At 42.2% G+C, this 24,353-nt stretch overlaps 1 protein-coding gene across 1 annotated transcript in view; it reads right to left on the bottom strand.

The window, feature by feature from the left end:
- KIAA1328 (KIAA1328 ortholog) overlaps positions 1-24,334 on the bottom strand; it is a 184,944-nt gene extending 160,610 nt beyond the window's left edge. The window contains exons 1-5 of the mRNA XM_075411536.1: positions 24,276-24,334; positions 20,361-20,396; positions 18,541-18,680; positions 10,169-10,263; positions 2,070-2,185 (exon numbers count right to left, since the gene is read on the bottom strand). Of these exons, the coding sequence (XP_075267651.1) occupies positions 2,070-2,185; positions 10,169-10,263; positions 18,541-18,680; positions 20,361-20,396; positions 24,276-24,327 (439 nt within the window). The 5' untranslated portion in view covers positions 24,328-24,334. The remainder of the gene's footprint in view (positions 1-2,069; positions 2,186-10,168; positions 10,264-18,540; positions 18,681-20,360; positions 20,397-24,275) is intronic.
- Between the last annotated feature and the right edge of the window lie 19 nt (positions 24,335-24,353).

The raw sequence follows: 24,353 nt of genomic DNA, 5'->3' as shown, positions 1-24,353 counted from the left end.
ATTGATTTTACCAGACTTGAACATTTTTTCTTATGGCAGTATATCTCTGATATCTTATCTGCAAGTGAGCTCTGTACATTTCAGAAGAACTCAAAGAATTTCAAGCTGCTGTACTTCAAAACAGCCAGAATCTGTATTCAACTTTGGCAAGTCTTTTCTACCATCTCTTGCCTCTGCAACAAACGTTAAGATAAAAAATTAACTGATCAGAGGTATGTTGAGGATCTTGAATCATTCATGTATGATATGCAAGTACTGCAGTAGTTAAAATTATATTGTTTTAAATTATAACCTTGTTTTATATTTCTAGGTTTTACAGAGTTTTATGAAGTGTAAAATTGCATGCATTAACCTTCTGCCATGTCTACCAGACTTCTGAAAAAGTATTAAAGCAATCTATTTTTAGGAAAGGAAAATAATCCACACAACTCCCAAAAAAAACAAAAGAAAACACACACAAAAAAAATCGAAGCAAGCATGCCTACTTCCTAGTAGCCAAATAAACCTCAGATGAACTAATGAAAGCTTCATATGCGTAAAATGAAAAAATATTAGTGAGGAACATATATCCCACCCAGATTCATGAGCCGACTGAATACACAAGACATAATAAACAACAAAACACTGACTTGAGAGAAATCAATGTAAAAGAGTTGTAGTCGTATCTAATGGCTCTTAAATACATCAGATTTAGTATTTTCCAAGAACTGTTCCATGCCCCGCTAAGTTTGTTGATGTGTATATTATTTAGTACAAACAGACCAAATTCTTTCTATCAATACAAGTGCCACTATGTTACAAGGGATTTTCTGGGTCATCAAGGGCAATTCCCTACTGACAGAGACAACATATCACTGAATCCTTTTCTAAGCCAACCAAACTTCATCATAAAAAAGCATGTTTTTTGTTAAGCCCTCCAGTGCTAAACTGTGAAGTATGATTGCTCGAATTTTGAAGAACCCCCCTCTAAATTCGCTTTAAAGTTTGTGGACTATTTACCTCCATTTATTTCTCTTCCAACACTAGCCTATAGCTTCAAGAGTTCCTTTTTGTCTCAGAATTGCATGTCCCCCTTTTCACCTTATCACCATCTCAACCTCATTCTGCAATGCGTGTCATTATTCATAAGCATACGCACACACACTTTAGTCTCCTTTCAGAAAACTGCTTCTTCAGGCACCCATCATAAGTAGCCCTTCTCCACCATTTTTGTCAACAGCTTCATTTTTTACTTGAACAAGGGATGACTCGGGACTGAAAACAGTATTGCATACCACATTTTATCAATGCTTTTTAAAACAACATTAGTATCCTCCCTACTTGAAATACAGCTTCTGATGAATTACATACTATTTGCCTTTGCTGTAATTGCAGCACTGTCTCTCCCACCTCCCACTGTAGTTAACCATTAGCCTTCTGAGGAATCAAACGAGAAAGCATCAATATCAAAGATTTAGAAGAGAAATGAACAAGAGAATTTTGTAAAGTACCATACTGAAGGAAAACTGTAATTCCTGCAACATCAACTTTGCATGTGGTATTCCAGGATTGGGCCTAAGCCTATGCAGCTCAACAAAAGTCGAAGTCACAGCGTGGAAGACAAGAGAATCAGAAACCTTTATATAAAAAAACAAACAAACAAAAACAAGTCTGAACTGGCTAAACCTGCTAGTATCTTTATAGAGTTAAAATGCTTTCAGTGTAAGTTGTTTTTCTCTGGACATGGAGAGCACTGGAATACAATGGAAGTTTTAGACCTCAATTACAACAACCTAAAAGGATTAAGTAAAAAAAAAAAATTTATGGCCGTATTTTAGCACTTAAATTCCTTATTGTCATTTTTAGTTGACAAATATCTATTTCATAGCAAAACAACATCATAGGAACAGCTGGATGGCAGTTTTAAGCTCAAATGAGCCAGCATCACATGCTGACAAGTCATCTCTCTGATTGCTTTTGAATGGCAGCACATGCAGATTTATTCTCTGTCATAAATTAGAACAATTATTTCTCTATAGTTCACTTCTTATTTCAGACAGTGAGCCCCTGCACATATTTTTAAAGGATATCTTCCCTTTCCTTGATGATAAGTTCATTCTGTTCCTCTAGCTGTCTGATCTTCTTCTCAAACGACTCCTGTTCAGCTTTCAGCCGTTCTTCTGTCACCTCCTTTTCTTCACTTACCCTGGAAAGTATTTGAGAGAAATAAAATTTATGCCCATAACCACACTGCCTGACTTCCAGCTCCTACGCTTTCCAGGTAAATGGTTATCCCCCTCTCCACCCTTAAACGGGTTAACTCCTCATAATATTTACTATATTACACTGAAAGATGCATATGACTTGATGCAATACATTCGTTTTTCAAAGACACTGGTCTCACTAGAGTACATGCACATTAATGGGCTGCATGGAACAACAAAGTAAGGACCTGAACTCACAATTAGATTTGTGCAGTCTGATTCCCACAGTGCAGCCACAATGAAGACACACTGGGATCCTTACAAGCCTAGGGCATGTAGACAGACAACTCAAATGGGAGAGCTTAGCTGCTTGAGACAGGAAGGGAACTGAAAAACTTTTCTGTTTCTTCATCTATAAACTAATCCTTTTTCACATTTACTGGTCAAATATAAGTCCAGGAAAGGAATAATTTTTCTTGTTAGTTTTCTCCAAACAAAACAGTTTATCCTCTTCTGGGGATTTTAAAATATCAAGCCGCAGGAGTAAATTTTCCTTTCTGTCTAGGCCATGGCACCCCTTATCTTGCTGCTCATTGTAAATAATTGGATCAAGATTAAAAGATGAAAATGTGAAAAAGGTTTACAATGATTATTTATTCTGCATCTCAAGAACAGGCTGTAAAAACAATTATTCTGGTATCACGTAGGCAAGAAGACCATTATGCACAGATGATCCTGTAGCTATGTTAAAAACATGGCTTAGAAATCATGGTTCTAAAAAAGCTCTACAAAAGTTTCAAGTAATGAGCTTAGACTAATAAGTATTATTGCTCTGCACTTAGGCAATTTCTGTTGGTGAAGGCTCTTAAAGTTCAGTCTTTTAAAGTTCAGTCTTTTATGATGATGAAACAGCTGCCACAACACGGATGACAGGAGACCAAAGCAGTACAACATTTGGAAAACTTCAATTTTAACTTCCTTTAAGGGAAGCAAACCTACAGAAAGAGGAAAGGAGTGGAGGGAAAAATGATATATACATCCAATACCTATAGATACATATATATCTATAGACATTGGACTAAGCCTTCCAGTCATCCCATGAGACTTGCTGACATTCTTAACAGAGAATTCCATTCAGGGACTGAGCCATCCATTTGGCATCATGTTTCCCTTAAGAGGGCCCGGATTTGTTTTGATATTCCAGTGCAAAAGCCATAAGTACCACAACTGGGTCACCCCCCTGGTGTGAAATATAGACAGGCAGTATTCCCAAACTCTAAGATCAACCCACAGCCCTTCCCACAACAGCTCGAGCAGACTGCATGAAGTCGGAAATAATTAATAATACTGAAACTCACATCTTTTCTCTACAGACCTGGAGGGAGAAAAATAACATATAGCATATAATCAAATCTGTAAATTAGAGTGGTCTGAAAGCTTGGAACAAACTATTACTTGGAAAGTTTCTAAAGACACAGAAGAAGACTTGGATTTAGCACAAAAACCTTCCACTATTCATATGCCCATGGTCTCATTTACAATCCTGTCCCTGGCAGCATTTGTCAACTCATTCCTAGGCCCCTTTCCCTCCATTGAAAGGCTGTCAAAAGGGGTATGCACACATCAGAAAGTAAACAACGGAAAAAGAGCCATCTGTATTAACTCTGGACCCATCCCAACACCTATGTACTCCTTAGGTAAGCAGGCAACAAACTCTTGAAAATTATCTACTATATATCCTTGCTCCCTGATGCAGTTACAACTACAGTACGAACGCCACAGGGTGCAGACCCAGACTTTTGCATTTGACCACAACTAGTTTGTTTTCTGTGTATCTAGAGCAATCAGAGAAGTGACTACAGCATATATGACCTTTCTTCATGTAATTGGTGAAAGGTAAAAGAATGCTTCCTGTTTCTTAGAGTTAAAAAAAGAAGTAGAGAATAGACAATAAAAACCATCAAACAGAAAAAGACAATGGAGACAGCAATGACCATGCAGATGAAAGATAGGAAGCAAACAAGAACGGAGGTGTGGGGAAGATCAGAATGGAGAGAGAACAGTATCATCTCCAGGGCACTATATAAGGCAGAAAGCTTGCTTACTAACTGCAGCAGTGATGCTGCATTAGAAAAAGGTCTGGGACAACTGAAACGTTGGGCCATTCTGGCACCTAAGATATTCAAATCAAACAACAGTATAAGAAAATAACATAAGGTAAGAAAGACCAGAGCACTACAGAAATTAGACTAAACCTAACTGGTTTTACTCGTCTCTGGATTCTGTGATTTGGTGCTTGTGTCAGTCTGCATCACATTCACGTGCTGTGTTTGTATTTAACACACATCACAGCAAGCTGTCATACTCCCAGACACACGAATACATTGTGCCACATATCTTATGCAGTAAATGACTGAGAACAGTAAGCGATCTTAGAAGAAACATGGCAGCATGAGTTTATGTATCACAAAGGAGGAGACAGCCCATAAAGGGCAGGCAAGATATAGAAGACAGTTACTCACAGGAGGTGGCAAAAGAAAGTTAGAGAAAAGGATACAAGAATGTCATCACATTATGCTGGGTTTATGTCACATCCTATAGATAGCTCAGTGAGATTTTTTAATATACTTATTTCTTTGCCTTCTGGCAGTAAAGAACGGGTGACTTTTAGCAGAACTAGTAAGGACTTCACTGATGCCAAACAGAAACAATACAAGGCTTATAATGCTCCTCAAATGGATTTTGACTTGCTTTTCATCCACTCGTGGTCAGAAAAAAAGCAGTGAAAGAACAAAGGCACTGCAGCTACAAAGGGCACAAGTGCTCTGTTGGGCAACACACTGGTGTCCAGCTTTGTTATCATTGTTTCCAGGAAGAAACAGAGGACTGACAGCAAGGATGACACATCAGTAGAACTATTCCTGCTGTTCAGTGTCTGCAGTATTTCCTTGTGTGCAATTTGCATTCACCTATCTTGTGTCATAGGATACACAGCAATTTTGTTCAAGATTTGTTTTAAACTCCACACTTCAAAGCTTATGTAATTCTAGATGCATTTAAATAATAATTTAATTTTATTTTACAGGACCTTCTGCAGGAAAAGAAAAATTCATAATGCAGACATATTGACAAAAACCCTCCTAGCACATCAGCCTTAGGGTTCAAATTAATTCCTAATTCACGCATTCCAGTTATGGTGTGCTCCCAAGTCCAGCGCTGATAACAGTAGCTCTGACTGCCTGATTTGAATAAGGAATTGATCAATAAGTTCGATAATGACACTGACTCATTCCACTGAGTAAGCAGGATTGATGCTCTCCAGGTGAAATTTTTGAAGCACTGAACAGGTCAACAGCACTTGAAGTCTTATTTGTCTAATGAAAAACTGGCATGCACAAGAAAAAGCCATTGTAATACTTACATCAACACTACACTAGGGACAAAAAAAAAATCTCTTCCTGGGCGAAGGCACTTACCATATTTATAAAAGATACATTTTACTCAAGTATCATGTGCAGTTTGTACAAATTAAAAAATATAACAAAAACCCCAATGATCCCAAAACATAATTGAAATTGCTGCACAATGGATAAATTTTATGATATGCAACCTGCAAAATAATACAAAGGTAGATCTCACAGCATGAATTTATAGCTACAAATGATTTTTTAAGCACATAAAGTGTGATTGGTGACACAATAATCCTAGGCTTGCTTTACCTATCAACAAGAAGTAATTTCCAAACAAGCTTAGTGATACCTCATTTACAGTCTCACTGCCTGACCAATTAAGAGGACTGCAGCACAATATCGCTCCTAGAGTAGCACACAAAAAAACCCACAAGAAAAGATCTTGACATTGAAGTTAAAGCCAAGTAACAATTTGGTTAAACATGAGGTCATGTAACCCAGGAGAGAAGGCAATCCAAGTGGCCAATCACTGCAGATATGTAATGTGGGCTTCCACAGGCAAGTTGTCCTTCAAAGGTCCTAAGTGCTGAAAGAAAAACACAAACAGCAGCTATACGCTACAATAGTTTTACTGTCCTCCTTTGCAATGGGTTCCAGTTCTGTAATCAAATTAACCTTCTGTTTTGATTCCCATTTTCAATTTTTGTTGGAAAATCTCAATTTTAGTTGGTCAATTTCATCTTCATACCAGTATAAAAAGTCTACGTAAAGCAATGCCAGTGGAAAAGACTAGCATCCCAGACTGTAAGCACCCTGCAAACAGTTTAGGAATCCAAGGTCTTGGGAAGGAGGAAGCATTTTCTAAATAAGGGGCAAAGGGCTGTCTGAAGGCTGTTTTGCTTGCCGCCAGGTACAAGTCTTTCTGGGCATGCCACTGGTCTTTGCCAGAAAGACACTAATCTGATAGCAAAAAGCATTTTGTATCTCCTTTGAAAAGGGCAATCACCCTCTTCCCTTGGGTAGATAAGGGCATTATGATCCCCTTCTACCTAAACTGCTTTTGAAGATTTGTTTGCAAAGACAACAGGGAGCCAGCTCTCTATGTTTATCTTACCTGACTAAAGAAAGAATACAAAGTAGTAAGGTACCAGTTCTTACCACTAAAAGCAAAAATTAAACTTTCATGAACCATTCTATGCCACTTAGTCAATGCCTTTGTTCATTCAAAAGTAAATCCCACATATGAGCTGTGCAGGCAGTGATGAAGTATCTATGACATACACATCACAGTGGAAGCCAGAAAGTCACAGTACAATGGCTATGTATCAGTTGTGAGTGAGATGAATGCTTGCAAGCACACACAGACTCACCCTCTCTGGCAAAGAAACCTATGACCCTCTCTCTTGAGCCAAATTCCAAGACAGAAAGCAGCTCTCAAAATCTTGCATATCACTTAAAATATTTCACTCCAGAATACTCTGTAACCATGCTCTGTAAGGTGTCTAGTAAGTCCTTAATGCTCACAGCCAACTCACTAGGTCCCAGAGGACCTTGCGCTGCTCCCCCTTGGAAGAGGCTAACGTGTCCTGACATTGGCACTGAGTACGAGGGCAGGAACCTTTCGGTGTCTTCACTATGTCACTGCTCATTTCATTACACAAGCTGATGACTGCTTCAGGAGTAGCCTGCAACAATCAAAGCTCAGAGAAAGTCTTTTTTAGCCTCTTAAAAGGACTCTGCTTGTAGGGAGAGCTAATATTTACTCTTACAGTGCATCCACTTTCACCACCATGCCAGCAGCACCTTGCTGAAAACACAAGGGTGCCTTGCCAGTTGTTTTTGAAAATAATGGCTGACCACACTTGAAAATTTCCCATTTACTCACAAACCACTTAGGCATTCATGGGCATGACTCATTCTACTCAGAAATTCCCCTACAAGATTAAAAATTAAAACAATTTTAAAAATGAAAACAAATTTTAAAAGTTCAAATTTACAACTTTCAAGTCTTTAAACTTTGGATCCAGTTTGTCTCTCTTTTCACCTTAAGAGGGAAGACAGGACTGGATATGTTCAAAGAAAGGCAAAATAATGGTTAGATTTACAGTTGTCAGTACAGAGTAAAAACTAACATTATTTAGCCTAGAAAGGAAGATTAGAAAGGATACAGCTAAGTCCTTTCCTTCGACCCTGTCTCAAAATTCAATTTCATAAAGTCCCTAACAGCTAACGTAATGTCAGCCACTGGAATCCCCAGCAGCAGAGCACTGCAGCCCAGTAACTGATCTTTTTTCAAAGGAAAGGATAATAATACAGGTAGCATTAGAATTTACTCACTCCAAGACAAAGTCTGATACTGCAGCATATTAGCTAAAGCACAGGAACACACCTTCCCAGTGTTCAAAACTTCACTGGGAATGAGAGTTGGAGTAAGAGAAGGAAAAATAGGAAGAGAAAGAAAAATACGCTAGCTCTCCTTCAGCAGTTGCAGAAGTCAGGGGAAAGGCCAATATCCTGAACTGCTCAGGCAAGACTTTGTTGAAATTCAAGCCCCAGGAGTTAATTATATTTTGCTACTGGTTTCCACGCAGACAGAATTATACCACTTTACAACTGCCTTGAAGCAGACAGTTATTGACCAATCCACTTCTGTCCACCATCCTGCAATAAACGCACAGGAATTAGTCCCAGCTATCATCATTTTCATCTATAAGTAGCAACAAAATAAGGAACAGTGAAGTATAGCTCGGGTTAAACGAGATCTTTATTATTCCAAGTATTTACGGCAGGACAGTCTTCCTGGAAAACTTTCAGCATTCTGCTGGTTCTTTTTCTTCTCTGAAATAGCAAAGAATGTTCTACTGCATGTAAAAACCTTCCATCATTGAACAACTACAGACGAAAATTATGGAGAGTTTTAAAAAAGTGACAAGGTGAGCGGAATTAAAGTTCAACTTCCCTATTACTCTGCAAAGGACTTTTAATTACATCTAATAAAAATATGATTAGGTTTAAAAATAAAAGAGAACAAAGTATAAAATAATAGTGTTCCACTAATTTTACTTTTCAAAATTAATGTTGCTGCACCTTCTATTTTTCTTCGAAGAAATGTCAGGCAGAAATATCAAACTGTCCTCAGGGAAAAATCACAGCATCTGAGATTTAAGAAGAATCCCATGCTCAAATGAGTTAGTGTACTACTATTCACTAGGGAGCAGTGTATTATGAAGAACAATGTAATAAAAGGCTTTTTTTAATATTAGAATATACCTCTATATATCAACAGTGGCAACAGTGTCCGAATAGCTCCAACATCTTACAATTTGTAACCAGGCTTCCCAGCAATCTACTCTTTATGACAGCCTTAACTAGACATTTTCTAACACATGAGGTAAGATAAAATAGAGTTGCAAGCATGAAGAACCTCAGAAATTACTAAAATACTGTATAGCAAGAAATCCTATATTGGTACAAATTATTAGCAGGCAAAATGGTCCACTGGATGAGGATAATCAGAGAGAAAATATTCCTAGCTGCACCAGAGACTTATTGCATGACCTTGAGCAAGTAACTTCATTTCTCTACCCAAATTTTCGTACATAAAAGAAAAAGGACGGTAATGCTTGCCAACTACTGCACAGACATCTATGGCAAAAAACATTTCATTAATACCTGAGAACTTGCATTTTGTTCTGGAAAAACTTTGCCTTTATAAATTCTTAGTGTGGACACCAACTTTTCAGCTCAAAGGATCCAAGATCATCTCACAAGACTTTCCCCTCTGGTGTTGTGCAAAAGCCTGCCCAGGACCCATGTGGTCCTTCTCAATTTTACAGCCACTGTATAAGAAGCAGATTCCCAGAGATTCTGAAGCGTTAGGGATATAGAAGGGAAAGAAAAATCTCACTCACACTCAACCTGTTTTTCAGATCATTTATCTTCGTGAATGCAACTAGCACTTGAATGAAACTTAGAAAAAACGTTTTGCTAAAGCTGAGAAACTTGCACTATTTCTGTCTTTCCTTTCAAAGAATAGGGAGAACCTAAAGAAATTAATCAAAGCAAAAGAAAGTTTGGCTAGATATGTTAAAATTACACTGGACTCTTTTATTGCTTTACATGTGCAAAAACAGGTAAATACTGATGAACATATTTCAGCCACAAGATCACCAATCCACCTTTCACGTGGCATTCCATGTAAAAGATTACCTCTGATAAACAAGCACCACAAAGTTTCATATCAACAAAGTCTGTCATTTTGAAAAGACAACCTGTGTTTATGTAAAGCACATGATACAAGCAGCAAACAAAACCCTAGCCCTGTGAGTAGGTTTATATGGATGAACTACTGCAGGTCACAAAACTTTGGCTCTTATTTTCAATACATTTAGGAATTTTGAGTCAGGAAGCAAGGAAAAACCGATCAGGCTGCTTCACTGTTCACCCCTCTTCCAGCAAGAAAAATTACCTTATGCAAATATTCAGTTCCATAACGCAGTTCTACATTACTTGATGTTAATTAGAGGAATGACTCTCCTTAAACATAATGCATTTTCAGGTGATGCTTATTCTCACCTGGCAAGTTCTTTAATTAAGTTTGCAATGCGTCTCTTGTCCTCAGGACACAAATCCTTTAAAGAAGCACTCTTCATCCCTCCTTCATTAGTGACCTGAAAATTTAAAGTAACATTTTATAAAGCAGTCTTTAAAGGAGAATAAATATTTCATAAGATATTTAAAGCATTTCAAGACCTAATAATTAGATGTTGAAAGTAGACAAATTCCAACTGGAAATAAAATATGTATTTTTTAAAACGCAAGTACAGTTCAGTTAAACAAATTACCAAATTGTGGAGAATTCTTTTAAAAGGCTTGTAACTCAAACGCAAGCAGCTAGCTTCGATACCAAACATGTTGGGTAAAGTTTTAAAACATACACTATTCATTGGTTCATACTAGATAAAGGGCAGTAGGTTCTCATGACATGGAAACCTAGCACAGCGATATGCAAATCCAAGCTCAAACTTTGTTATGCTAGGATCCTAAAAACAAAGAGCAAGAAAGAAAACATTCCTCCTTAGCGCTTATGACCAAAGCATACAAAAATCATTATCATTAGTAGATGGTAAGTCCTTATTTCAGAGGATTTTTCTAATACACAGAAAAGTACACACCCTTTCACACGTCACTATCGTTTGTCTTTAATCACTTATCTGCGGCCTTCGTACTCCCTACTCCTTCTGTCAGTCCTTTAATGCATTACCACGCCGGGAACGGCAGCATTTGGTCGCAATGCCCACCAGAGGGCATGTCGCAGCCCCTCTTCGCAACAGTCCCTCCTGTCGCTGAGCTGACTTACTGGCGTTACCGATTCGGGGTGTTTCCGAGCAGGAAAGAGTTCTAAGTTCTAAATTGGTTTTACTGGTCGAAAACTTCTGTCATCGGTGACTCAGTTCTCCAGCGCTAGCAATAAGCACAAAATAAGAATCCCAAGACAAAAGCAGCAATAAGAGCCATGCTGTGCTGTCCAAGATTTTGTCCATTTCGAGTAATTTCCACTTAATCTGACTTACTTATTTTCAGTTCAGGCTTTTACAAGCCTACAAATCTTACAAACCTCTCCAAGCACATACAATGCTTAACATGACACACAAGAACACTACCAAATGCCTCGCCGTTTGGCCATGTTAACACCGTACAGCACAGAACGACCTCTGAGCAGACAACACAAACGCTGGGCTCCTCTCCCCTCGTCAGCAGTAACGGCAGCTGACCTACACACACCACTGACAAAGAACCTCCTTCCACTCTTAGCTAACTGCTTCTTCAACGGTAGTTGGAAACAATTACAGGACTATGTCACTTTTGGAAGAGGTGATGATTTCATACAGACTCATACCCACCTGGCCCTCAGTACACTCTCAACCTCAATGTATTTCACGGGGCGGGGGAGGAATGGAGTTTAACAAGACAAATCAGGCTTCAGCCCTGTTCAAGGGGACATTTGATTTCATGGTTTCCTTACCAAACATATGCGATTTACAGTCACACAAATGAAGAGACAATCTCTTCAGCTTCACTGAATTTAACTTCAACTAAACATATGGCTGAAGGATTTCCATTTCCCATGCTAAAAACATCTGGAAATCATTGTGCTTTTTTAAGCACATAGATGATACAATTTCTTTAAGAAAAACTAAAATTACAGGACTTTTTCACTCAAAGAGGCATAACCTTGATTGCATTAATAAAGGAGATTTTAACAGAAAGTACCTCAAACTATTACCCAAACCTTTGCACATACTGTCAGATAAACATGTAGGATAAAGAGGAAAATCTGAAAAGTTAGTCTGTGCTTTTCTATATCACCCACAGGTATGGATATATGGCGCACAAAAAATTCTCAAAGGCAGGCTTGTACCATAACACATGTCAAAATGAAGCTGTGGAATTATGCACAGCAACAGCTCCCTCATCAAAACAAGATGACAAATAAAATAGAGACCAAGACTGTTATACTCTGCTTTTTCCATCTGTCTTTCTTTTCTACACACCTCAGGGTAGAATACAGTTTCGTACCTCAGTATTTTCTGGATGAAATGTACTACATATATCGCATATTAATCACAGAATGTTCAGAGTTGGAAGGGACCTCTGTGGGTCATGTAGTCCAACTCCCCTGCCGAAGCAGGATCACCTACAGCAGGCTGCACAGGACCTTGTCCAGGCGGGTCTTGAATATCTCCAGAGAAGGAGACTCGACCACCTCCCTGGGCAGCCTGTTCCAGTGCTCCGTCACCCTCAGAGGGAAGAAGTTCTTCCTCAGGTGCAGACAGAACTTCCTCTGCTTCAATTTGTGGCCGTTGCCCCTTCTCCTGTCACTGGGCACCACTGAAAAGAGCTTGACCCCATCCTCCTGACACCCACCCTTCAGATATTTGTAAGCATTTAGAAAGTCCCCTCGCAGCCTTCTCTTCTTCAGGCTGAACAAGCCCAGCTCCCTCAACCTCTCCCCGTAGGGGAGATGTTCCAGTCCCCTCACCATCCTTGTAGCCCTTCGCTGGACTCTCTCCAGTAGCTCCTCATCTTTCTTGAACTGGGGAGCCCAGAACTGAACAGAGTACTCCAGATGAGGCCTCACCAGGGCAGTGTAGAGGGGAAGGAGAACCTCCCCCCACCTGCTGGCCACACTCCTTCTAATGCACCCCAGGATCCCATTGGCTTTCTTGGCAGCCAGGGCACACTGCTGGCTCACGGTCAACCTGTCGTCCACCAGGACACCCAGGTCCCTCTCCGCAGAGCTGCTCTCCAGCAGGTCCACCCCAAGCCTGTACTGGTGCATGGGGTTGTTCCTCCCCAGGTGCAGGACCCTGCACTTGCCTTTGTTGAACCTCATCAGGTTCCTCTGCGCCCAACTTTCCAGCCTGTCCAGCTCTCACCGAATGGCCTTCCGGTGTATCTACCACACCTCCCAGTTTGGTGTCATCAGCAAACTTGCTGAGGGTACATTCTAACTCTTCATCCAGGTCGTTGATGAAGAAGTTAAACAAGACTGGGCCCAGTACTGACCCCTGGGGGACACCACTAGTTACAGGCCTCCAACTAGACTCACTGCCACTGATGACAACCCTCTGAGTTCGGCCATCCAGCCAGTTCCCAATCCACCTCACTGACCACTCATCCAGCCCAACATACGAGGATGTTACGGGAGACAGTGTCGAAAGCCTTGCTGAAGTCGAGGTAGACAACATCCACAGCTCTTCCCGCATCTACCCAGCCAGTCATGCCGTCTTAGAAAGCTATCAGATTGGTCAGGCATGATTTCCCCTTGGTGAATCCATGCCGACTACTCCTGATAACCTTCTTTTCCTCCTCTCGCTTAATGAAGATATCCAGAAGGAGCTGCTCCATCACCTTTCCCGGGATGGAGGTAAGGCTGACCGGCCTGTAGTTCCCTGGGTCCTCCTTCTTGCCCTTTTTGAAGATTGGAGTGACATTGGCCTTTCTCCAGTCCTCGAGCACCTGTCGTGTCCTCCAGCACCTTCCAAAGATGATGAAGAGTGGCTCAGCAACGACGTCTGCAACGACTCTCAGCACTGGTGGGTGCATTCCATCGGGGCCATGGATTTGTAGGCATCCAGATTGCTTGAGTGCTCCCTCACGCAGTCCTCCTCGACCAAGGGAGAGTGCTCCTTTCTGCAGGCTTCCTGTCTCAGCTGCAGGGCCTGGGATTCCTGAGGGCCAGGCTTGGCACTGAGGACTGAAGCAGTTGCGGCATTCAGTAGCTCTGCCTTCTCTGCATCATCTGTCACCAGGACACTCTCCTCGTTCAGCAGCGGCCCCACATTATCCCTAGCCTTTCTTTTGCTGCTGATGTAGTTGAAGAAGCCCTTCTTCTTGTCTTGGACATCCCTTGCCAGATTTAATTCCAGGTGGGCTTTGGCCTTCCTCGTCACATCCCTGCACGCTCTGACCACATTCCTGTATTCTTCCGAAGTAGCCGGCCCCTCTTTCCACATTCCATGGACCCTTCTCTTCCACCTGATCTCCGCTAGAAGCTCCTTGTTCAACCATGCAGGTCTCCTGCCTCCTATGCTCAATTTCTTTCTCAGGGGCATGCACTGCTCCTGAGCATGGAGGAAGGGACGTTTAAACAGCAACCAGCACTCTTGGACCCCCCTGCTTTCAAGAGCCCTGGCCCACGGGATTCCTCCCAGTAGCTCCCTGAAAAGGCCAAAGTTAGCCCTCCTGAGGTCCAAGGTTTTGATCCTACTTATCGCCCTGCTTCCTCCACGCGGGATCCTGAACTTGACCATTTCATGGTCACTGCAGCCGAGTCTACCACCGACCTTCACATCCTCAACCAGTCCCTCCTTGTTTGTTAAGACAAGGTTCAGTAGAGCGCCTTTGCTTGTTGGTTCCTCCACCACTTGCATCAGAAAGTTGTCATCAGTGCTCTGTAGGAACCTCCTGGATTGCATGTGCCTGGCTGTGCGGTCTTCCCAGCTGATGTCAGGGTGAAGTCCTCCACGAGAACCAGGGCCTGTGGCTGTGAGGCTGCTTGCAGCTGCGTGCAGAAGGCCTCATCAACTTCCTCCTCCTGGTTAGGTGGCCTATAGTACACACCCACCCTAACCCTTATGAGCCTGTCCCTTAATTCTAACCCACAAGCTCTCAACTCGTTCCTCATTTGCCCCCAGGCCAAGCTCAATGCATTCCAGTTGCTCCCTCACATATAGAGCAACTCACTTTATAAATCAGGTCTTGGGAAATGACAATTGGCGTGATGGAAGCAGACAACTTCTGTCAAACCGGAAGTAGGAAGATGGGAGATTTTGGTCAAAATCAATATAGCAAACCATTGATTTGTTAAAAGTACCAGAAAAAGCTTGACAGCTAACAAGACCTTTTTGGAGTCTTCTCCAAAACTCTCATCCTCCTTTGAGGTACTCAAGTCTATCTGAATGTAGAAAAGGTAAATCAGTTCTGCCAAGATTCATAGTCCAGTAAAACTCAATCCATTAATCTTCAACACACTTCCATTCTCCATGGAAGTTTCAAGGTCAGGTTGGACGGGGCTTTGAGCAACCTGGTCTAGGGCAAGGTGTCCCTGCCCATGGCAGAGGGGCTGGAACGAGATGATGTATAATGTCCCTTCCAACCCAAAAGAGGATTCTAGTGAATCAGAATGGCAAGCTATCTACCAGTACAACAGTGTGAAAAGCATGTTAAAGTGAACAGCGCTCCCTAGACACACACGCAACACCTTGAAGAAAATGAGTTGTGTTGGTAATGAAAAGTCCTTGCAAAAAAACCTTGTGAAACCCTCCTCTTCAATAACGAGTAAAATGTATTTGCTCTACTTGTTTCAAGTAATTCAGAGCTTATCTTCAAAGTTAGAATACAAAGTTTCCATGAGGATTTGGCAAGGTAAGAGAAGAACAGAAAGTTAAAAAAGACAAAAGAGAAAAAGCTTTGAATACATTCTATTGTCAATATTCTAAAAACACATTTGAGTCTTAAATCAAAATTTTGCGTATTAGGCTTTATATGAAAAAAACCAAAGAGCGTTTCTGCCCCAACAATTCTCACAGGGCAAAAGGAGTAAAAATCCTCTGATCAACAAGTAATGCGAACAACATACAACAGAAAAAAAACAGATTTTAATGTGATATATGAAGGCATCTAGGAGGCAGCCAGCTTGTAGATACTTATGAGGAGATGCTTCTACATAAAGTTTCTGCATAATGGGGGTTCTTTGTGAAATTTCTCTGCATGTCACTTAGCAGCATCATTTGCGAAGTGGAGGTATGTACCACCCTACTAAAAGCAAGCACTGATACACAGAGAAAAGGAAAGGGAGAAGTCCAGAAGGGGCCCTAAAAAAAAAATAACAGTTATTTGAGTGTCAGGGTGAGGGATTAGAAGGGCAATGAAAACTGTCACAGCAATGAGAATTGAGTGATTTGTCTTCACATCAGTGTTTTGAATGTACATGTGAGGCACACAGCGTTTACTCAGCACACAGAAGACACATGAGAAGGACATCTTAGTCCAGATGAACAACAAGATTTAACTGCGTGATAACACAACAGTGATTCAGAAGCAGTCAGAAGTTTTAGATCTTGCCTGTAAGTGGGAGGATACCAAACTGTAGTGACTTACAGACTTGCCTGAGACAATTACTAGGCAAGAGACTTAACTGTACTCAAATGACTTCACATCACTGTACTACACGAACCACGTCAGAAACACGGCATCTCTCAACAGATTTCTGAGTATCAAAATACCTATCAGAACACAGAATAACCTTCCAAAGGAAACCCCACTGCTTCAAAATTTCTAATGCAGTAAACTGTAGGAAAAGTGTCATCTATTGTCACAGGAGTAGACCAGACAATTCAAAGCATAGTCAACGATAACGTCAACTGACAAAGCTACTCTCACTACTCAGATCACAGAATCACAGAATAGTAGGGGTTGGAAGGGACCTCTGTGGGTCATCTAGTCCAACCCACCCGCCAAAGCAGGATAACCTACAGCAGGCTGCACAGGACCTTGTCCAGGCGGGTCTTGAATATCTCCAGAGAAGGAGACTCCACAACCTCCCTGGGCAGCCTGTTCCAGTGCTCCGTCACCCTCAGAGGGAAGAAGTTCTTCCTCATGTTCAGATGGAACTTCCTATGCTTCAGTTTGCGCTCATTGCCCCTTCTCCTGTTGCTGGGCACCACTGAAAAGAGCTTGGCCCCATCCTCCTGACACCCACCCTTCAGATATTTATAGGCATTTATTAGGTCCCCTCGCAGCCTTCTCTTCTTCAGGCTGAACAAGCCCAGCTCCCTCAGCCTCTCCCCGTAGGGGAGATGTTCCAGTCCCCTCATCATCCTCGTAGCCCTCAGCTGGACTCTCTCCAGTAGCTCCTCATCTTTCTTGAACTGGGGAGCCCAGAACTGGACACAGTACTCCAGATGAGGCCTCACCAGGGCAGTGTAGAGGGGAAGGAGAACCTCCCTCGTCCTGCTGGCCACACTCCTTCTAATGCACCCCAGGATCCCATTGGCTTTCTTGGCAGCCAGGGCACACTGCTGGCTCATGGTTAACCTGTTGTCCACCAGGACACCCAGGTCCCTCTCCGCAGAGCTGCTCTCCAGCAGGTCCACCCCAAGCCTGTACTGGTGCATGGGGTTGTTCCTCCCCAGGTGCAGGACCCTGCAGTTGCCTTTGTTGAACCTCATCAGGTTCCTCTCTGTCCAGCTTTCCAGCCTGTCCAGATCACGCTGAATGGCAGCACAGCCTTCTGGTGTGTCTACCACACCTCCCAGTTTGGTGTCATCAGCAAACTTGCTGAGGGTACATTCTAACTCTTCATCCAGGTCGTTGATGAAGAAGTTAAACAAGACTGGGCCCAGTACTGACCCCTGGGGGACACCACGTTACCAGCCTCCAACTAGACTCAGCACCACTGATGACAACCCTCTGAGTTCTGACATTCAGCCAGTTCTCTATCCACTTCACCGACCACTCATCCAGCCCACACTTCTTGAGCTTCCCTACGAGGATATCATGGGACTGTCGAAAGCCTTGCTGAAGTCAAAGTGGACAACATCCACGGCTCTCCCTTCGTCTACTCAGCCAGTCATGTCATCACAGAAAGCTATCAGATTGGTCAGGCATGATTTCCCCTTGGTGAATCCATGCCGACTACTCCTGATAACCTTCTTTTCTTCCACTTGCTTCATGATGGCCTCCAGGATAAGCTGCTCCATCCCCTTTCCCGGGATGGAGGTGAGGCTGACTGACCTGTGGTTCCCTGGGTCCTCCTTCTTGCCCTTTTTGAAGATTGGAGTGACATTGGCCTTTCTCCAGTCCTCGGGCACCTCTCCTGTCCTCCAGGACCTCTCAAAGATGATGGAGAGTGGCTCAGCAATGACATCCGCCAGCTTTAACTATCAAAACTAACTAACTAACTAACTTTTACTATCAAAACTAGAAAGTTATTTTACCCTAGTAACATGAGCAGCCACAACAAAAAGTTCTCTAAAAAGAACTTCACAAGTCTTGCTTCTAAGTGCTATGAAACTGAACAGGCCGAAACATAACTTCTTCTGTATTTGGCTAGCAACGCACATATTAGGGGCTACTCAAAGCTACACTCACAGTCTCTATACACATATACGCATAGAGATATATATAATCTGTTTTACATACGAGTTACATACCACTTACATAAATTTGCACATTCAGCCTTTGTTCTCTTTAGGTGGGCAAGCAATCTCAGTGGAAGAGTAATTTTTGCCAGCAAGACACCATGTCAGTGGGCAAAAAGCGTAAGAGATTGCAAAAACAATAATACTCTAAAACTGTTAAAAAGTTTTCAGTCTAACTATTTTCTGCCATTCTTCTACTATGTGCACTCTTCAAAGCAAGAAAAATTTGCCTTTACTGACCTGCTGCCCTGTTAGATCTCCTGTGCTTCTAACAGGATCCATGGAAAGAGAAGCAGCTGCTACAGGCACCTTCAGCTCAGCTTCACTTTTTTGATACTTTGGCAAATACCTTGTTCTTTCATTTCCTTTTGTAGACACTCCTGTAGATGAAAGACAAGAAGAACACACACTTTTATAAAGTCAAAAGGGACCCTTCTCTTGCTTCCTACAACAGGACTTGCACAACGGCATCCTTACCTTAGCAGCTCTTTTTGAAAAGAATGGCCATTTCAGGTACATGTTCGCAGTTCCCCCCCACCTCTCACTCCATACAAAATTTCACTAAGATGAACATATCAGCAGAAAAAGATGTGCTTGGTACTGAAGTGCACCCAGCCACAATAAAAACCAAAGTAAATTCTGAAACGCACATGTTGTCTTCTAACTAGTTCAATGCGAAAACCTGTGTTTGAGATTCAAAAGTATAAAATTGGGCTTCTGCTTTGACACTCAAATACACCGAGAAACGAAGCAGCAGGAATACTGTTAAAAGTATCACTCATGTAATAAAAAATTACTTTTTTCTGTTATACAGCTAACCTACTGATTGCTCACGCTAACTGTTTGTTCCTTTCAGGACCAGGTATATAAGTAAGCTAACACCACAGTGCACACGCCACAGAACATCTGTAAAAAGCTTCCTGACATAATTAGAATTAGTTCACCCCTACCAACAGTAACAGCATTAAAGCACTGAAAATCCCGGTGTTGCAATTATAAAGTGCCAACACTGACACTCAGACTAAAACTGCTCAGGGCCAGGTGAAAGCCAAGAGCTTCTTGGTACTGCTTCAAGGTTTGAGTTTTGACTGTTCAGGAGTGCAAAAAGTTTTGAAGAAAAAATACTGAGTTTATACTAGCAGACAGATTACTTTTGAGTAATGAATTTCAGAAGTGTGCCATCAATTCAACTGAAAGAACTAAATTCTAAGCTGTAATTTCTCCATGCTTGTACAGAAGGGAGAACAATGTTTCTAAATTCTCTTCCATGGAAGTAGAAAAATATTTCCCAGAGTGAATCCATTTCCATCGTTTAGGATCACTGCTTTCTTTCCAGGGCACAGAGAACAGTGACCTGACATTACCTGGCTTGAACTGTGCTAGCTAAAAAATACAAGCTGAGATTTTTATTAGAGCTGTTTGGCCAGTATTTTTGAAGGCTGACCATGCTACTCCAAACTTAAAGAGTAGGATTCCTCAAAATGTGTAAATGCTGGACATACTCTGGACATATACACAATTTTACTAATCATCCCCAGATGTATTTTCAGGACCTGGTGTCACTGTAAACGTTGTGCTTGAAAACAGTTAGCAAATTCTGAACGGGCACTAAGAACACCCATCTCTTCCCCAGGGACATACACAAGCATGCACTCAGTAAATCAAGATCAAGAGAGCTACTTGAAAAAAAACCCCATATTTTTCTTTACACAATGAATCTTCACTTTAATTGTTCTCTTCAAGATTTACAAAAGACCTGAACATCTCTAATGCTTCAACATTCTTTGGAGACCACATTAAAAATGCAGCTTACGTTACAGATTGGATAAAACTATGCTGTACCTGCAATAGAAGCAAGTCCCCTGAAACTGCTCATCTTGTGCTGTGTGTTTATCTAAGCAGCAGAGCATAAATCCTCTGCTATAATCCTGTATGTCCCATTAATACTTGTAATGACTCTGTACCTTACATACTTAAGTACACAAACCACGTACCTGAAAAGACATTGCAAAACTTAGCATTCACAGGAAAAAACTTTGTTTACAGCTACTAGGTCATACCTGAAACAGACACCACTGGCTGTTCTTCATCAGAAACTGCATGTGGCTTTGTTAAAGGCAATAAACAAAAAGGGAACAAGCTTGGCCCTTTAAACAGAACTAGAAAAATAAGTATTTTGGCTCTTGATTTTAAAAGATTGCTCATAATAAAACAGACTGGGAACATGTCGGGGGAGCAGGAAAAGCAAGAAAAACTTGACTAAAAAAACCAAACAATGCACAGGTTGCTAAAACAAAAAACAGTACTCCTTCTTCACTGTGCATTAACTTTCAAGACTGTAAAGACTATCTTACAGGTCACCTTCACAAAACATCCCAGCGACCAGCCCCCGTTTCAAGTACACTTACTAAGATCATGAATTAATAATATTTATTTAAATTGGAGCATGTAATCTTTACATAAAGAACTCCTTGATATGTAGGGAGGGCAAATTCCAAAATAGTGTATATTCATAGTGCGATGAAATACATTTTGTACAATATATTCTAAGAAACGTAAATGAGGATAAATGAAAAAGGTTTCAAAGGAAGTTGGTCATTCTCATCTGATCATCACATGATGAGTAACAGATGAAAGCCTGAGGACTGGTTTTTCTTAAAGAAGATCAAGATTTGTTCTGAAGTAGTTTCAAAAAAAAAGGTATTTCCAGAACTTTAAAATAACCCAGGGCTTTAACTATTAAATTATGTGTCTGCAGAAAACACTTAAGAATGACAAAGTACCAGGCATTATAGTATTTGTGCTAAGTTAGCAGTCACTGAATTTGAATCCTCACCTCCTAGAAGTCACTAAAAATAGGACTTAGCACAATTCAGGGAAGGGTGTAAGGTAAACTATAAAAAACTGTCGCTTTAAGGTAAACTATAGTGTTTTCCTTAAAGCGACAGTTTCATTTAGCTGAACATACAGATTTTTTATTCCCACATAAGTAACTAACATTATACTAAAGTGAAAAACAAAAGCACAGGGCACAAAATTCTGCTCCACTATCTTTTTTTTCATAAATTCTCTCCACTACCTTTATTTTCCTCAGCCTTCTAAGATTGTCCAATTAACTCCATCACCTAATCTCTGTACTGTTTATAGATAAATGCATTTAGGGTTTTGCAGTTGTCTTCATACAATAAAGTCAAATTGTGAAAATATTTCAATTAACCTATACAAACTCTCACCTTAACTAAAATTTGAGTTTGATAGTACCATCTCAAAAACTTAATTTAACAAATTACCACATGGTGGAGAAAATTAGGAACAGCCCACAAGCTTCCCCTGGGGCTAGCACCTTCAAATTCAAACAAAACCCACTATCATCACACAAATGGTACTTGGCTCATTGGAAGGGCTTGATCACAGGCTCACTTGTGATCTTGTTGATCCACTTTATCACTTGTAAACAATTATCACTCCTCAGTCTCACACCAGTTTGGGAATATGTTCACTTAGTGCTAATGTCAAAGTCACCTCTCTCTGCAAATGCTGGAAGCACTTCTGTTCTCACCTGTAAGCTGCAGCCTGCTATCTCTAGCTGTCACAACACACTGTGGGGTCATGTCATGAACCAGGTGAGGAAGCTGAATAAACGCTGAAAGTAAAGCACTGTGTTCCCCCTCTCCCAAAGCAACAAGGTAGATCAAAAGTCCAAGTCTTGATCGCAGCCCAGCCCAAAGAGCTGTGTGAGCACAACTACAACATCAATCTGCAAGACACTGAGGAGAGTATCCTCAACTCATACTACTACAGAAACAACAAGCTTCAGCACATGCAATTGCTTTCTCAGCTGACATAGGGTTAATCTGTGCATCATCACATGGCTATAGCAAATAAAACAGATTTGTATGAACAACTTTCAGCTTTTGAAGTTTGCCTGCAGTACTGGCACTGCTGTGCAGGATGAAAAAATTAGTCTGCTGTTACTCCCCGTCAGCTACCTGGACCACTCTCTGGTGAAGGCTCGCAGCCTAGTCTTAGAACAAACCAAAGCCAGATCTGGTTACCCTTAATCAGCTGCACTGAAAATTGCAGTGACTCAGGAGCTGATTCATGAACAGGTCCAATGTCCTTGTCTCAGAGCGGAAGACTAGGGACAGTGCCAGAATTTATCATTTGACATTAATCCACTGTCACGTACCTCTAAAGTCTCCCAATAAGGTGACCATACACACTATAAATACAAACCTTGTACCTCCACAGCTCATGTTCAAGGCAACAGCAGAGACAGTCATCACAGGCATCAGAGAAACTGAGTATCTTATGATACTGCACAGCTCCCCTACGGCAAGCAACAGTGCACCTGCCTTGTTACAGCGTACCTATTCAACAGTTATAGAGAGAAGCTCTGTTTTCCAAAGCTATTAAACCAACATTACCAAATGTCCCAAATTTCCCACTCCCCTTTTTGGAAAGCATCTCCTACAACTTGCTCTTGTGCCATATGCATTAGGCATATTTAAACTTTCCAAGATCTGGGGCAACACTACATACTTGCAAAACCATGTAAAACGGACACGGGTCAGGAACACCCTCATTCCTTGGAATATCACATTGCATGAGTCCACTGCTGGGCTCAAGAAACCATATGTAGTCATGGGAAACAACCTATCACCCCAGTAGTTAATTGATAAAAATACACTGTCATTATAACTGCATCAACACATCAACATTAACACAACTGAAAAGAGATGTGACAGTGTGGCAACAAATCTGATGTGACTACCAACCTTCACCCTATCACATCACAGAGAAAGTTGTAGGCAATTTTTTTAATGGGAAATCATAACAATGTGCTCCCTGAACAGTCCATTGGATGGTTGCCCCATTTCATTTGTGTACTGTTTTCCAGTGGGTGTGCAATCAAACACAAATACAAGAGCACACACATACACTCTTCTTTTCAATCACTTCTAGCTGATGCCGGAATCCCACTCTCATTGTGAGCAACAGCAATGCCTCAAGTCCCTCATACCTACAGCTAAATTGTTGGCTCACACGTTTTCGCCATGCCGGACTGCCAGTTCCACCCTAACGTCTTCAAGTAGCTGAGCCTCTAACTCAGCCACGTGAGCCCAAACGTCATTGCCAACTCCTTCTGGTTCTCTGAACCATGCAAGCGCATCTCTCTCTAGCCAGGCTTCCACAGACTGAACCCCCAACGTCACAGCCACCACCTACTCCATCTACACGTCCAGCCCCACACAGTCTCCCACAACTGGAGCTTGCACGTCTTCTGCAGACAAAGCCACCACAGTCTCCTACTTGTTCCTCACAGATAAAGCCCTCCAGCCTCCAGGTCACCCACAGGCTCACCCTAAATGTTACGCGTGTAGTCAAGCTTAGACGCCAGCCACAAAAGACACGTCTTTTTCTTGCTGCCTGAACTTCCAGCCTGAGTTTCTCTCTGCTGATTCCCTTGCAAGTTTCCATAACCTGAATCCCATTCCCCCACTTCCTACGTATTCACCTCCCCTGGGACTTCACAGCCAGGTGACGCCGAAGGTGGACACCCAACCCTCGCTTCTCCTGCAGGCCACCTTTGCTTTTAGAGGCCAGGAGACTCTCTCGTCCTCCGTGCACACAGTCACACGCCCAACCTCCCCCCCAGGCCGAGCTGCCCCGCACTCGCGAGCGGAGCCCCCAGACCTCCTGTCCCACGGCCGCAAAACCCCACCCGTCCCACGGCCCCGCGTCGGCTCAGCCCTTCTCCACACCAAAACCCCAGCGCAGACGCCCCGTCGCCTGCCCTGACAGGCCGAGCCCCCGCCCCAGCTTCCCCACCGCGCCGCCTCCCCACAGCTCACAGCCTACCACGCCAGCGCCCTCCAGCCCTGCTCCCCCCCAACACCGCCCACCGGGCCCCGGCTCCCCCCCTCGCCGCGCCACAGCCCCGGGGCGGCGGCCCTCGCCCCGCGGAAGGATACTGCCCCGGCTCCAGTAAACGCCTCCGCCCGGCCCGGCAGCCACCTCCGCCATCTTGAAACAACCGCCACTCCCAGAGT

Source organism: Opisthocomus hoazin, chromosome Z (genome assembly GCF_030867145.1).
Source record: "Opisthocomus hoazin isolate bOpiHoa1 chromosome Z, bOpiHoa1.hap1, whole genome shotgun sequence".
NCBI classification, from domain to species: Eukaryota; Metazoa; Chordata; class Aves; order Opisthocomiformes; family Opisthocomidae; genus Opisthocomus; species Opisthocomus hoazin.
This window is presented reverse-complemented; position numbering and strand designations above follow the sequence as displayed.